The sequence below is a fragment of the Puma concolor genome, chromosome E4 (genome assembly GCF_028749965.1).
Source record: "Puma concolor isolate L17-30 chromosome E4, mPumCon1.1.hap2, whole genome shotgun sequence".
NCBI lineage: Eukaryota > Metazoa > Chordata > Mammalia > Carnivora > Felidae > Puma > Puma concolor.
This window is the reverse complement of record NC_141683.1, coordinates 1,354,663-1,369,139: the sequence shown is the minus strand read 5'-3', so window position 1 is coordinate 1,369,139 and position 14,477 is coordinate 1,354,663. Positions and strand designations below refer to the sequence as shown.

The 14,477-nt window shown below is 59.2% G+C and overlaps 1 protein-coding gene and 1 long non-coding RNA gene across 4 annotated transcripts; both read left to right on the top strand.

Moving 5' to 3' along the window:
• The first annotated feature begins 3,135 nt into the window (after window positions 1–3,135).
• On the top strand, window positions 3,136–4,148 carry LOC147572192 (uncharacterized). The gene is made up of 2 exons (XR_015245738.1): window positions 3,136–3,187; window positions 3,659–4,148. It is a non-coding gene; the product is annotated as an uncharacterized LOC147572192 (long non-coding RNA).
• A 1,924-nt stretch (window positions 4,149–6,072) lies between these two features.
• Window positions 6,073–13,932, top strand: PKLR (pyruvate kinase L/R). 3 transcript variants are annotated; one of them, XM_086693050.1, is made up of 11 exons: window positions 6,073–6,200; window positions 7,168–7,350; window positions 9,943–10,034; window positions 10,148–10,279; window positions 10,365–10,551; window positions 10,909–11,179; window positions 11,301–11,451; window positions 11,749–11,901; window positions 11,994–12,160; window positions 12,859–13,040; window positions 13,548–13,932. In XM_086693050.1, the coding sequence occupies exons 1-11, from the start codon at window positions 6,101–6,103 to the stop codon at window positions 13,652–13,654; spliced, it is 1,725 nt and encodes a 574-aa protein (XP_086549176.1). In that variant the 5' UTR covers window positions 6,073–6,100; the 3' UTR covers window positions 13,655–13,932. The 3 variants fall into 3 exon arrangements, with proteins under 3 accessions (XP_086549176.1, XP_086549177.1, XP_086549175.1); XM_086693051.1 differs by lacking the exon at window positions 6,073–6,200 and adding an exon at window positions 6,509–6,604; XM_086693049.1 differs by lacking the exon at window positions 6,073–6,200 and adding an exon at window positions 6,611–7,032.
• Window positions 13,933–14,477: the final 545 nt, after the last annotated feature.

The following is a 14,477-nucleotide window of genomic DNA, read 5'->3' as shown; positions in this document are numbered from 1 at the left end:
CAAAGCATAGGGGAAGCCCGCAGTGGTCAATGGGTGCTTGGAGAAGGCCTCAGCGGCCAGCGGTGCCTGGAAAGAAAAAATGAGCCAGAAGCAGCGAGCGGTTAGGCCAGCAGGGGGGAGGACAGGCCCCACAGACAGGGAGGGCACGTTGGGGCAGCCGCCCTGCCTCGTGTGGAAAAGGTGAAAGCCACTGTGCCTGCGTTAAAGCGACTGAGCAGGGGAGGGGGGTGGGGGCGTACTGGGAAGGAGGAGGGCCTCATAAGGCCGTCAGCTGCACTCTGTGCGAGGGGAGTCATCGGTGGGCCGTGTTTGCTTCCTCTGCCCCTCCTCTCCAGACCCCTGTCCCTCTTCTCGCCACAGGCACCAAAAGAGTCCGGGGGAAATGAGTCAGGCCTTCACGTAAGGCTCCAGGCCATGTACCCGCGTCCACGGCAACACATTCACCCCAGCCGACAGGCGGGAACAACCCGAGGGTCCGTTCACACATGAAGGGAGAAACACAGTGTGGGCTAGATTGACTGTGGAATATTATTCAGCCTTAAAAAGGAAGGAAATTTGACACCTGCTACAATATGGCGGAACCGTGGAAACGTGCTAAGTGAAAGGAGCCGTCGACTAGAAGTGTGCGGTCCCACTTGCACGAGGTCCCTAGAGTAGACAAACCCATAGAGACACGAAGGAGAATAGAGGTGGCGGGGAGCGGGTGGTGGGCACAGAGAGTTAGTGTTTCATGAGGACAGAAGTTTCTGTTTGAGTCGGTGAGAAAAATTTTGGAAATAGTGCCCAAAATTGTGAATGTACTCGACGCCGCTGAAGGGTACACCTAAAAATGGTTAAATGGTAAATTTTAGAAGATTTTATTTTTAAGTAATCTCTATACCTAACATAGGGCTGGGATTTACGGCCCAAGATCAAGGGTCGCTCGCTCCACCGGCTGAGCCAACTGGGTGCCCTGGTAATTTATAGCCTGTGTATATTTTACACAATGTTTCGAAAAACTCAAAGAGACTTGGGCCTGGACTGGCCTCAGCCTATAGCTGCTCTCTGGGCAGAGATCACGGAGGGGTTTCCGAGCGGCCATTACAAACGTCCTGCGCAAAACTAAGGGCTCTCTCCGTATGCACAGAGTCCAAGCTCTAGGGTAAGGTGGGGTACAGAACGGAGGGTACAGTGCCCTGCTACCACTTGCATAAAAAAGGAACAGGTTGTGGTGTTTGGCTGGCTCAGCCAGTGGAGCGAGTGACCCTTGATCTCAGGGTCGCGCGTTCGAGCCCCACATTGGGCATAGATGGGTGAAAAAATAATAATAAAACAAAATGTTCTTATATCTAAAAGGGAGGGGAGGGATATATATTGTTTGTACCTGTATAGTCCATTTCTGAGAGAAGACCCAGAAACTCCAGAAATCTGGTAGAACTTCCTGGAGCGGGGGGAGGGCTGAGAGGCGGGGGCGGGGCTGGGGGCGGGGAGGGAGAAACTTCACCCATACGCTGGACCTCTGAGTTCTGTATATTGCACAAGTGTTTATGCAAATAAACGTAAATATGTTTGAACAAATTCAAATTCTGGAACGTTTGGAAATACAGCCGCAGGGCCCACCCCCCATATTCTGATTCCGGAGGTCGGAGACGGCGGCCAGGCGCACGTCCACAACAGCGGCAACGCGGCCGCCGGTTACAGCGCCCCGCGGGGAAGCTGGTCTGTCTCGACAGAAGAGAAAACCGACGCTCCGAGTGTCCGGCCGGCGGGGGCGGGCCCCTGACGCCTCAAGGGCCCCGGGGCAGCTCTCAGGCGCCCCCAGCCGGCCGGCCGGGGTCGTGGTGCCGAGCGAGCGTCCTCAAGCTGGGGGGCAGAGGGGGGGACCTTGTGCGCGTGTGAGAGAGCGTGTCTGTGCGGGGGTGGAAGCGCCGGTTCGGGGGTAGGGTGCGCGTGCGCGTGCGCGGACAGGGAGTGTCTGTGTGCACGTGTACCGGCGCTGGGCACTCTCTGTCCTTGACCTCTTGCAGCAACCCTGAGGCCACCAGGGTGCAACCTCCTGACCCCCTCCCTCACACACAACCTGCCACCCTTCCTGTCCCCTCTGTGTCCTGAACACCACACGGTCACCGGCCCGACCCACTTTGTGAAACCTAACTGCCAGCGTTCTTGTCTGTCCCCAGTCCCGCGGCGGGGGCCTGACTTTCAGGACCCAGCGTGGGGCAGCCATGTGCGCGTCTCGGGGTGTGGGAAGACTCTCATCGGACAGAGCAAGACAATCCGGTCCCGCTGGGATGTGCAGGCCTGTGAGCCTGGTTTTGTCGCCTCCAGGCCTCCTGCGCAGAGCTGCCTGGCCCTGGATGAGGCGCAAAATACGTCTCACATGGTGCGGTTGCTTGTGGGCCGGGGGTCAGCCAGAATGCTTTTCCTCTTTGACCCGATTTCAGGTCAAAGCTTTTGTCCCTCTGTAGGACAGGGCCTGCTCTCGGGCATCAACCCCACCTCCTGTTAAGCTACTTGGGGTTTGGATCTCCCGGATTCTCCTCCCAGGTGGCCTTCCAGTCTGTCTGAAGTTGCCAGGCCAGCCTTAAATATCCCATGTCCCTCCCCAACCCCCAAGCACAAGTCCTAATCCCCCAGTCCCTGAAGTCTGTTACGTCCCTTCCCTCTGGTTACAGCTTTCACCCATCTTTATTTTTCCTGTCTTCTAGAAACAGAGCCTAGGGGGCTCCTGGGTGGCTCAGTCGGTTAAGCGTCCGACTTCGGCTCAGGTCGTGATCTCGCAGTCAGTGAGTTCAAGCCCCACGTCAGGCTCTGTGCTGCCGGCTCAGAGCCTGGAGCCTGTTTCAGATTCTGTGTCTCCCTCTCTCTGACCCTCCCCCATTTATGCTGTCTCTCTCTGTCTCAAAAATAAATAAAGGTTAAAAAAAATTTTAAATAGGGGCGCCTGGGTGGCGCAGTCGGTTAAGCGTCTGACTTCAGCCAGGTCACGATCTCACGGTCCGTGAGTTCGAGCCCCGCGTCAGGCTCTGGGCTGATGGCTCGGAGCCTGGAGCCTGTTTCCGATTCTGTGTCTCCCTCTCTCTCTGCCCCTCCCCCGTTCATGCTCTGTCTCTCTCTGTCTCAAAAATAAATAAAACATTGAAAAAAAAATTTAAAAAAAATTTTTTTAAATAGAAACAGAGCCTTGGATCTGTGCTCATTCCCCTTGGTAAGTCCCTCCTGCTACCTAACCCCTTTCTTTTTCCAACTAGAGTCTGACGGGAGGGATGGTGCTTAGGAGCTACAGCTCAGCCTCTGCAACCACTCTGAGTCCGAATCCCAGCTCCACTGCCGACAAGATCTCTAGCCCCAAAGTGTATCAGGCAGGGTTCCATCAGGAACTAAGGGTTCTCTCCAATCAGATAAATTGAGCAACGTCTCCTAGCAGGGTTATATCCAAAGGTGTGCACAGGGTGCTGCTGAACCACAGGGGACAGAGCATTACCCCAGATCTAGAAACAGTGGGCTTAGTGCCACTTTGGGGGCCCAGGGGATGGGGAGAGAAGAGCCCCTAGAATCTGGAGAGGGTCTCTGGTGGCAGCTGTGACCTACAGCATCCTGGCAGGGAGGCGGGGGGGGGGGTGTGTGTGGAATGCCCAGCCTCCCTCTCCTCCGTCCCATCTCCTGTTCTGTGGCCAAGCCCAACAGAAGCCATGGACAAGCCTTCAGCCTCCTGGCCCCCTGACAGAGCGGACAAGGGTAGAGGAAGGATCTGGAGTGGCGACAGAAGATGCTGGCACACCCCGCGAGCCTCAGTCTCCTCACCATCCAACAGGCTATCGATCCTCCCTTCCTTCTAGGCTGTCACGATGATAAAAGAGAAGATACCCGTGAGGTGCCGAACACTGGCCCAGCACACCCACGGTGCTCAATGCACACATCCTAATGTCTGCTTGGGGATTTAACGATTAATTGGCACCTTGAACTTAGCCTGGCTAAAACTGAAACCTTGAGGGGCGCCTGAGTGGCTCGGTTGGTTGAGCGTTCCACTTGGACTCAGGTCGTGGTCTCGCGGTTCGGTTTCTAAGTTCAAGCTCCGCATCGGACCCTACTGTCAGAGCAGAGCCGCTTTGGGTCCTCTGTCCCCCTTCCCCGCTCTCTCTGCCCCTCCCCCACTCGTGCTCTCTCTCTCTCTGAAAAAAAAAAAAAAAAAAAACTAAAACCTTGAATGTTTCTCCCACAAACTGGTTACTGGACTCAGTAAATGGCACTGCCATGTACCCGACTGGTCAAGCCAGACCCCACCCAGCGCCATCCTTCAGGGGATGGAAGTCTCCGTCTGCCTGTCCCCGCATCCTCCCCGCATCCATCATTCCACCCTGTGTGCTCTTGTCCAGACACATCGCACATCCGTCTCGCCACTGCCTCCCACCGGGCTTGCTTCTGACACTGGCCGCTGCTACTCTGTGATCCCCACCCGCCAGTGACAGGGATCTAGAGTGTCCGCTGCGTCAGGCCACTCCACCGGTGCGCTCCAAGTCCCTGCTTGTGTCTCCAGTCTCACAGGGCCATGCCCCTCCGCCGGGCACCCGGCCTCCTGACCCCTGCACATACGCCCCTCCACCGGGCACACGGCGTCAGGGCCCAACCCCCCCGGCCTCCAGCACTAGGCCTTTTCTTTCCTCAGAGCATCGACACATATTATTTCCAACCCCACAGAAAAACTCCTTTTTTCCAATTGTCCCCACCAGCTCCTTCTCATCCTTCAAATCCCAACTTAAATATGATCACACTTCAAAGAGGCCTGACCAAACCATCTCACCTAAAATACATTTCTCAGGACACCTGGATGGCTCAGTCGGTTGCGTGTCCAACTCTTGGTATCGGCCCAGGTCGTGATCTCCTTGTCATGGGATCGAGTCCCAAGTGGGGCTTGGAGCTGAGCATGGGGCCTGCTTGGGATTCTCTCTCTCCCTCTCCCTCTCTGCTCCTCCCCCTTCTCAAAATACATAAACAAACTTTAAAATTTATTTTTTTAAATATGTTTTAATGTTTATTTATTTTTGAAGGAAAGAGAGACAGAGTGTGAGTGGGAGAGGGGCAGAGAGCGAGGGAGACACGGAATCCGAAGCAGGCTCCAGGCTCCGAGCTGTCAGCAAAGAGCCCGATGCGGGGGTCGAACCCACAAACCACAAGACCATGACCTGATCTGAAATCGGACGCTTAACCGACTGAGCCACCCAGGCGCCCCTAAAATTTTGTTAATGTTTATTTTTGAGGAAGAGAGAGAGAGACAGAGCGCGAGCAGGGAAGGGGCAGAGAGAGAGGGAGACACAGAATTCAAAGCAGGCTCCGGACTCTGTGCTGACAGCACAGAGCCAGACGCGGGGCTCCAACTCACGAGCTGTGAGATCATGACCTGAGCTGAAGTTGGACCCTTAACCGACTGAGCCACCCAGATGCCCCTAAATAAACTTTAAAATAAAAGTTTCCTCTTTCCTCCCTGTTGACTTTGCTGCTCTGACACCCTGATCTGTTCTTTAATAGCAGTTACAAACTTTGTGGTTCTATATTCATTTCTTTGGTGCTTGTCTATAGGCTGTCTCCCCACACTGCTAATTCCATAGAGGACAAAGGCCCTGTTTTGCCCACCGTTGTATTCTCAGGACCTGGCACGAAGTAGGTGGTCCATAAGTCCATACCGGGACACTTATGGACCAGTGTCCCGGTAGCCAGTGTCCCGGTGACGGCGATGCCATCAGAGCCCGTCCAGAGACTGTCCCCACACCATCAAAGTGCTCCCCAAGCCCTTCCTTCAGGCTCCAGTCTCTACCATAAATCCTCCTGTTCCCGGATTCATCTAGGGCTCGTTTCAATAAAGGACAAAGGAAAAGGGGCCATATCACCAAAATCTCTACTCAGGTTGATGACAGCATGAGTGGATTGAAGACTTATCGGGAAAAATGGATGAGAGACGGGGAATGCCAGGAGACGGGGCAGAGCGCGTGCAAGCCTGGGGGAGGGACAGCGTGTGGGGACCCGGGCAGCCAGCAGGGCGTGCCCCTCTTCTCTTCTCTGGCCCCTTAGATAAGACAGTAGTTTTGTCATCTCCCACCCCACACATAGCCCCTCCCTTTGTAGCATGTCCCGCCAGGAGAATGTGTCACCCCAGGACGTTTGGTCAAGGATCTCGAATTCCCTAAGGGACTTCATAAATACCGTCCTGATTGGGGCTCCAGGAGGTAAGGAGAGGCGACAGAAGCCACTGCATAGGAGGCAACGAGGGTGGAAATCAGGAGCGGAGGTAGAGATACAAATAATAGACATCTGCTGCCGGCCGAGAGGGCCTTGGCATTGGGGCGGGGGCGGGGGCGGGGGGTGTCTGTGTTTATTGGAGTCTCCCCGGTGTTAAGTTTTGGGCCCTGGCCTGAGCCTCTTTCCCAGCGCCTGTAGGCAGAGCACACAGGAGCCTGCCGCACGGGAACCACGGGGTCTGCCCGTGTTGCCTGGACTCTGGCCCCCGGTGGTGACACTTTAACCAGCACGCACAACTGCTCCCTAGTCTCGTGCCTCGTGCCTCGTGCCTCGGCCACAGACAGTGTGGGACAGACACCCAGAGACAGGCGGGCACCCGGGGGCATGGAGGGTGCGGCTGGACGTGGGGCTCCTCTGGGCTGGGCCGGGTCAAGCTCCGGGGACCCTGGGACCAGAGTAGCATTGAAGGGGCTGGGGAGCTCAGAGGAGGGGCTCGGGAAGTCCACCCATTGGAAGGAAGAAAACAGGAACCTTAGGAAAGGGGACTGGGTGATTCTGGACAATGAGCAGCCAGTGTGGACCAGAGATGGTGATGGGCCGGGGCTGAGGGAAGTCAGCAGCTGAAGGGCAGGAGGTCGGGGTTGTGAGGGCAGGCCGGAGTGGGTCAGACCCGGACATGCATCCCATCTCTGTTACTTAGAAGTTCTATGATCTGGGGCAATTTATTTAATCTTCCTCAACCCCTGTCTCCTTCTCTGGAAAGTGGGGACACTTGTAGAGCACGTAACGGTACTTGCTCCACAGGATCCTTGGAACTAGGTAGGATAATGCATGTAGAGTGCCCAGGCCGGAGGAAGGACCCCGGGAAACCTGGAGCGCTCAGGGCGGGAGCGCAGCGCTGGGATGGGGGGGGGGCGGTGAGGCGGGGGCCCACACAGCCCTCTTCTGCTGCAGGGCCAGCCGGGTACCTACGGCGGGTCAGCGGGGCCCAGCTGGTTCACGAGCTGGGCACGGCCTTCTTCGAGCGGCAGCAGCTGTCGGCCGCCATGGCGGACACCTTCCTAGAGCACCTGTGCCTGCTGGACATCGACTCGGAGCCCGTGGCCGCCCGGAGTACCTGCATCATCGCCACCATCGGTAAGCAACCCCCCCCCCCCCCCACCCCAGCCTCCCGGACCTCAGACCGGGTCATTCGTTCAACAGATACTTGTTGAGCACTTGGTAGCCAAGGTGTCAGGCCCCGGCCCTGGGGGTAGATCAGCGAAGCAAAGATCCCGACCCTTGGGGAGCTGAAAACCCAGCTGGGTGAGACAGTAAATACCAACTGTAGGGGCACCGGGGTGACCCAGTCAGTTAAGCTAAGCGTCCAACTCTTGACCTCGGCTCAGGTCACGATCTCCCAGCTTCTGGGTTCGAGCCCCACATCGGGCTCTGCGCTGTTGCAGAGCCTGCTTGGGATTCTGTCTCTCCTTCGCTCTGACCCTCTGCCACGTGTGCTCTTTTTCTCTCTCTCTCAAAATAATAAATATGGAAAAATGCTAAACATAATAACTTAAAAAGGAGTAAACTATTTAGCACTTGAAAAAGTGATACGAACAATGGAAAAAAGAAAAATGGAGTGGAGGAAGGGACCCCAGGGCGGGGGGGGGGGGTGGGGGGCAGGCTGCCGTCCCAAGCGGGGAGAAGATCAGATCTGCGCAGAGACGGAAGGAGATGTGAGGAGGGCGGTGTCTGTGGCGGGTGGGGGAGAGTTCCAGACCAGGGGGCAGCCAGCGCACAGGCCCTGAGTCAAAGAGGCTGGGACGGTTAGAAGACATCAAGGGGAGAGTGGCCGGATGAAGGTATTGTAGAGAGAAGAAGGCCGTGTAGGGCCTGGTGGCCACTGTCAGAGTCTGAGTGGGGCCCCCCCACCCAGAGAAGTGGGAGACGACGGCCCAGCAATGAGCAGGAGAATGGCTGGTCTCCCACGAGGGCTGCCCTGGCTGTACTGGGGAGACTGGGGTGGCGGTGGGAGCAAGAGCCCCTGTGGCTGCTGAGGTGCTTCTTTTTTTTTAATTTTTAAAAAAGATCTTTAATTTTTTTAATGTTGATTTTTGAGAGAGAGACAGTGTGTGAGCACGGGAGGGTCAGAGAGAGAGGGAGACACGGCATCGGAAGCGGGCTCCAGGCTCCGAGCTGTCAGCACAGAGCTTGACGTGGGGCTCGAACTCACGAACTGGGAGATCATGACCTGAGCCGAAGTTGGACACTCAACCGACTGAGTCACCAAGGTGCCCGTTAAAAATTTAAAAAAAAATTTTTTTTGTTTATTTATTTTTGAGAGAGACAGAGACAGAATGCGAGGGGGTTAGGGCCAGAGAGGGAGGGAGACACAGAATGGGAAGCAGGCTCCAGGCTCTGAGCTGTCAGCACAGAGCCTGACGCCGGGCTTGAACCAACCAACCAGAGATCAAGTCCCACACTTGACGGACTGAGCCACCCAGGCGCCCCTCCTGCAGTGTTTCTGACTCAGACCAGGTAGGTGCAGGGGCGGTGGTGAGACAAGACGGGGTTCCGAAAGCATTTGGAAGACAGAGTTGACAGGATTTCCAGATGGGTCGGACATGGCGTGGGGGTGGCGCTGAAGAAGGAACCAGAGAGGAGTCAACCAGAAGGTCGCATTTTCAACTGAGCAGGAAAGACGGTGGAGAGGTTTTGAGGGGAGGAGATAGGAGCTCGCTAGGGGCGGGGGAGTTTGAGGGGCACAGAGTCAACCAGAAACACAGGTCTGGGTTTGGGGCAGGGTCCGAGTGGCAGATATAAATGTGGGAGGTGCCAGCATCTAGATGGCATTTGAAGCCACCAGACTACCACCAAGGGAGCGAAGAGAATCAGGCATCTGACGTTAAGGGCGAGGGGAGGGGGGGAGCAAGAGAGGCAGGGAAGGAGCGGCCGCCCCGGGAGCAGGAAGCCAGGAGGGGCGCGTCCTGGAAGCCACGTGAGGACGCGTGTCAGGTGCTGCCGAGGGGCCAGTGGCTGCATTTAGCGACACCGAGGTTCCCGGTGACCCTGGCAGGAAGAGGTGCCGGCGAGGCGGGAGGCCAGCGCCGACTGGAGCCCGAACAAGGAAGAACAGGGGGCGGGGGGGGGGGGGGAGGACCAGAGGCAGCGAGCTCGGAGAACTCCTGCGACGAGTTTTTCTTCAGAGGAGAGCAAGGAGACAGGGCTGGAGCCGGAGGGGAACTGGGGCTCAGAGGGTCTTTGGTGCTGAAACCGAGAACACAGGCTTCCATGCTGATGGGAACGCTCCAGTAGAGAGGAGAGCACGGATGGCTCGGGCTGGGGAGGTCGGCAGAGCAGCGGGGGGGGGGGGGGGGGGGGGGGGGGGGCAGCTCGCTCGGGCCTAGGAGGCCTCTCGGCTCCAAAGGCCCAGACGGACCCCAAATGCCCCACCCGGCAGCCGTCTCCTGCCGTGCCCCCTCCCGCGCCGGGGGACCCCCGCCCTGCAGCACCTACATCGCCGCCCGGCTGAGGACGCTCCCCTCCGAGCCCCCCACAGCGCCCCCACCCCCGGGAGGCAGGTGTTGGCTGCAGAGGGAAGCAGAGCTGCTGACGGGGGAGTAGAGGCTGCTCAGGGAATAAAGGTCCGGTCTCCGGCCTCCCGTGACGCGGTGATGGGTTTGCTGCCCGCCCCCCCCCCCCCCGGCTTTGGGAAGCAGGTCGGTCGCCTGAGCGGATCCCCGCTTCCAGGGCCGGCCTCGCAGTCGGTGGAGCGCCTCAAGGAGATGATCAAGGCCGGGATGAACATTGCGCGCCTCAACTTCTCGCACGGCTCCCATGAGGTGCGGGGCGGGGCGGGGCGGGGCCGGGTGGGCGGGGCCAAGGCCTGCGCGGGACTGGGGGGTGGGGGGGCCCTGGCGACCTTCCCCTGAAACGCCCGCTCGCTGGTCCGCAGTACCACGCTCAGTCCATCGCCAACATCCGGGAGGCCGTGCAGAGCTTTGCAACTTCTCCTCTCAGCTACCGACCCGTGGCCATCGCTCTGGACACCAAGGGACCCGAGATACGCACCGGGGTCCTGCGGGGGGTGAGAGGGGCGGGGCTTGGGAGCGGGGCCGGGGTGAGGGGGGCCCGGGGGCGGGTCTCACGGCCCCCTCTGGCCCCTCCCCTAGGGCCCCGAGACCGACGTGGAGCTAGTGAAGGGCTCCCGGGTGCTGGTGACCGTGGACCCGGCGTTCCGGACGCGGGGGGACGCGAACACCGTGTGGGTAGACTACCCCAATATCGTCAAGGTCGTGTCGGTGGGGAGCCGCATCTACATAGACGACGGGCTCATCTCCCTCCAGGTGCAGAAAATCGGTGCGGATGGGCCTCCGCCCCAGCCGCGGGGACGCGGGGTGCGCTCCTTCTCCCTGGCCCCCTCGCCTCGTAGACCCGCCGCCCCCGCCCCTGGCCAGCGCCCTCCCCCACCCGTCCCCGGAGCCCCCGGGGTCCAGGCTTGAGGGCTCAGCCCGGGTTGGGGCCGGACTGCCGGGTTAGTCGTCCCTCCCACGGACGCCCACCGGTGCCTGTTCCGTGCACGGCCCAGGCCCCAAGGTGGACAGACAACAGGACACGGGTTCCTGATTTCCTGGGGGCCCACGCCCCGTGCCCGTCCTCCACGACTCTGCCCCCCGGCTCGCCCCTGACCTACGCTGGCTGTTTCCATGCCTGCAGGCCCGGAGGGGCTGGAGACCCACGTGGAGAACGGCGGCATCCTGGGCAGCCGCAAGGGCGTGAACCTGCCCGGAACCCAGGTGGACCTGCCGGGGCTGTCCGAGCAGGATGCCCGGGACCTGCGCTTCGGGGTGGAGCATGAGGTAGACATCGTGTTTGCCTCCTTTGTGCGGAAAGCCAGTGACGTGGCTGCCATCCGGGAAGTTCTGGGGCCGGAAGGACGGAACATCAAGATCATTAGCAAAATCGAGAACCACGAAGGCGTGAAGAGGTGAGGCTTGGTCCTTGTCCCCACCAGGCCCCAGCCATCCCCTAAGCCCTGCCTCTTCTCCAGCCTGCCTCTCCCTGGCGTCTCCTGGCGCTTCCTCAGCCCTGACACCCCAACCGCCCAGGTTTGACGAGATCCTGGAGGTGAGCGACGGCATCATGGTGGCTCGAGGAGACCTGGGCATCGAGATCCCACCTGAGAAGGTTTTCCTGGCTCAGAAGATGATGATCGGACGCTGCAACCTGGCGGGCAAGCCCGTTGTGTGTGCCACGCAGGTCTGGAGTGAGCCCTCGGGGACCCCGCGCGTTCTCTGGGCTGGGGGGAGGGTGAATATCCTCACCTTCGGTCTCTGGCACATTTTGCCGTCCAGTGTTTGATCCTCCGGCAACCGAGCTGGGAAGAGAGACCGTGAGCCCGCGTTTTGAGACGAGGAAACGGGACAGCCAGAGTCACACAGTTTGTGGCCGTGACCCTGGCTTTCAGGGCCCTCTGAGAGTGGCAGAGAAGTAGCTTGGGCAGGGACCCCAGGCAGAGTGTGACTGCTACAGCTCTGACGCCCAGATGTCCCCCAGATGCTGGAGAGCATGATCGCCAAGCCCCGGCCGACCCGGGCAGAGACGAGCGATGTAGCGAACGCTGTGCTGGACGGGGCGGACTGCATCATGCTGTCGGGGGAGACCGCCAAGGGCAAATTTCCCGTGGAGGCCGTAAAGATGCAGCACGCGGTAGGGGCGCCCCACCGAGACAGATGCGCCGGAAGCCCCGCCCCTTCCGGGCTCCAGCGCCCCGCCCCCGCCTGACCTCCCGGTGTTTGCAGATCGCTCGGGAGGCCGAGGCTGCCATATACCACCGGCAGCTGTTTGAGGAGCTGCGCCGGGTGGCGCCACTGAGCCGGGATCCCACTGAGGTCACTGCCATCGGCGCGGTGGAGGCCTCCTTCAAGTGCTGTGCTGCTGCCATTGTCGTGCTGAGCAAGTCTGGCCGGTAAGGAGGACGCAGGCAGCACCGAGAGAGAGCTTTGGGTCAGGGGCACACTGGGACGGGCCCCGGGCCTGGGTTCGGCCTTGTCATCAGGGACGAAGGATAGAATTCTGGGGCCAGAGCAGAGGGAGCTCCAGGAGAGCGGGGGGGGGGCCAGCAGGGGCGGGCCTTGGGCACAGCAGGAACTGTGCCAGCGAGCTCCAGGGAGCTGGAAGGGCAGTGTGACATCACTGGGCACATTGGCTTCCAGGCCATCTGGGCATCTAGGGCCCCTGAGCAAGTCCTCTACATTCACCCCACAAAGCCTTACAATGCTGAATGTTCCAGAAGGTCCCAGAAGGTTTTAGTTCAAGTCTTTGCTCTCAAATCGGCCCTGAGACCTCGGGTAAGTCACCCAGGCTCCATAAACCACTTTTTCTCGTGGAGTCGTCAGGATTAACAAGAGACGTTTGTGAGTTAAGTATGATAGGGTTTCATGTTTCTCCAGAAGTTTCTTATTATCTGCCTCCAATATATCCTTCATTGTGTCTTATCTTCCTTATGTGGTAAGAAGGGCAGGTGAGAAAAACAAGGCCCGGAGGTATATGATGACTTACCCAGGGCCACACAGCTTGTTTGTGACACCTGGGACCAGAACCCCAACTCTTGTTTCCTGGCTCACTACTGCCTCACCGTTCTGAGACCTTCTCCACCTCCTGCAGCTCAGCACAGCTGCTGTCTCGGTACCGACCTCGGGCAATGGTCATTGCCGTCACCCGCTCTGCCCAGGCTGCCCGGCAGGCCCAGCTGTTCCGAGGGGTCTTCCCCGTGCTCTACAGTAAACCTCCAGAGGCCATCTGGGCAGACGATGTGGATCACCGGGTCCAATTTGGCATTGAGAGTGGTGAGCCACCTCGGTTTCCTCCCCACCCAGCCCTAGGTCTGTGTCATCAGGCCCCCGACCCCACTTTCCACACCCACTCGAAGGGCCTCGTCTCCCTCCTCTGGTCCCAGATTTCCCCTGAGAAGGTCACTAAGACACCGGGCTATTTGGGCCTCCGGGGGCCAGGGGACACGCTGAGGAGGGCAGTGGGAGAGGGGTCGGCCCAGCTGCCGCTGCTGGAGCCGGGTGGGACGTAAGGAGTAAGAGGTGAGAGTACAAAGGGGACCCCGTCCCCCCAGCTGTGTGGCTGTGATCATACTCCGTCTCTTCCCGGGGGCGTGGCAGCACTGGCAGCAGGCCCAGTACTTAGCCACCCGGCCCGCACTGCCCCGTGGACACACTCTCTGTGGCGCCACCTGTGGGACACTGTGCACTGGAGGAGACGGAGGGTGGCGGCTGGTTCTCACTGTGGGGCTGGCCAGCGTCCCCCAACGGCTGATGGTCATCTTCCTCCCGCACCCCTGCTAGGAAAGCTCCATGGCTTCCTCCGCGTTGGGGACCTGGTGATTGTGGTGACAGGCTGGCGACCTGGCTCTGGCTACACCAACATCATGCGGGTGCTGAGCGTGTCCTGAGATGCCGTGCCCCGCTGACACAGCCCAACCGGGACCCCCACCCCCTCCACCTCACACCCCTACGGTCCCACAGCCGTCTTCTCTGCTCTCCTCCCTCCCTGCCTAGGCCACATCTGCCATCCAGCCCCATCCCAGGGTGCCCCTTCCCCGCTCCATTTCACGCAGGCCCCTTAAGTCTGTGTCCAATTAAGCACTGGCCATCTGGAAGCACCAGTCCTCCCGTCCCTGCACCCAATGCTCTCAGCCTAAGATGCTCTGAGCCTTTAATCCTAGCTTAACTGGTTAATTCTATTCCTCTGGGCTTCCCATACTGGGGGGGGGGGGGGGTGCGGGGAGGAGGGGAACAGGGCCATCATGTCCATAGTCTCCACAAAGTCACCATTTAAAAAATGTTCCGTATCCATGCAGTCCAATACCCTCAGTGTGGCCCTCATGCATCTCCTGGGGAGAATGCCACCTCTTTCCTCACCGTGACACAGTGACGTCAAAGCACCGCCGTTCTGGGGGAAACTGGGGTAGACCAGTGCCGGGGAGCACAGAGAGCTGCATGGGCTCATCTCGTCACTGTCCTCACAAGTAGGCCGCTCCCTGGCTGTTCTCATGCCCACCTCGTGCCTTGCTGGGTCAGAGGCCCCGCTGCTTCCTCCTGCACCCAGACATTCCTTCCTGCCCACCTTGGTCCCCACACAAACCAGGAGCCAAGACAAGTATCTCTAGCTTCTTTCTAAACCCAGCTGTTTGGGAGTGATTATACAACCCAGGACTCTTCACCCAAGAGAAAGATGACTTAGGGTCCTGGCCCTGCATTCTCTGACACTGTAGA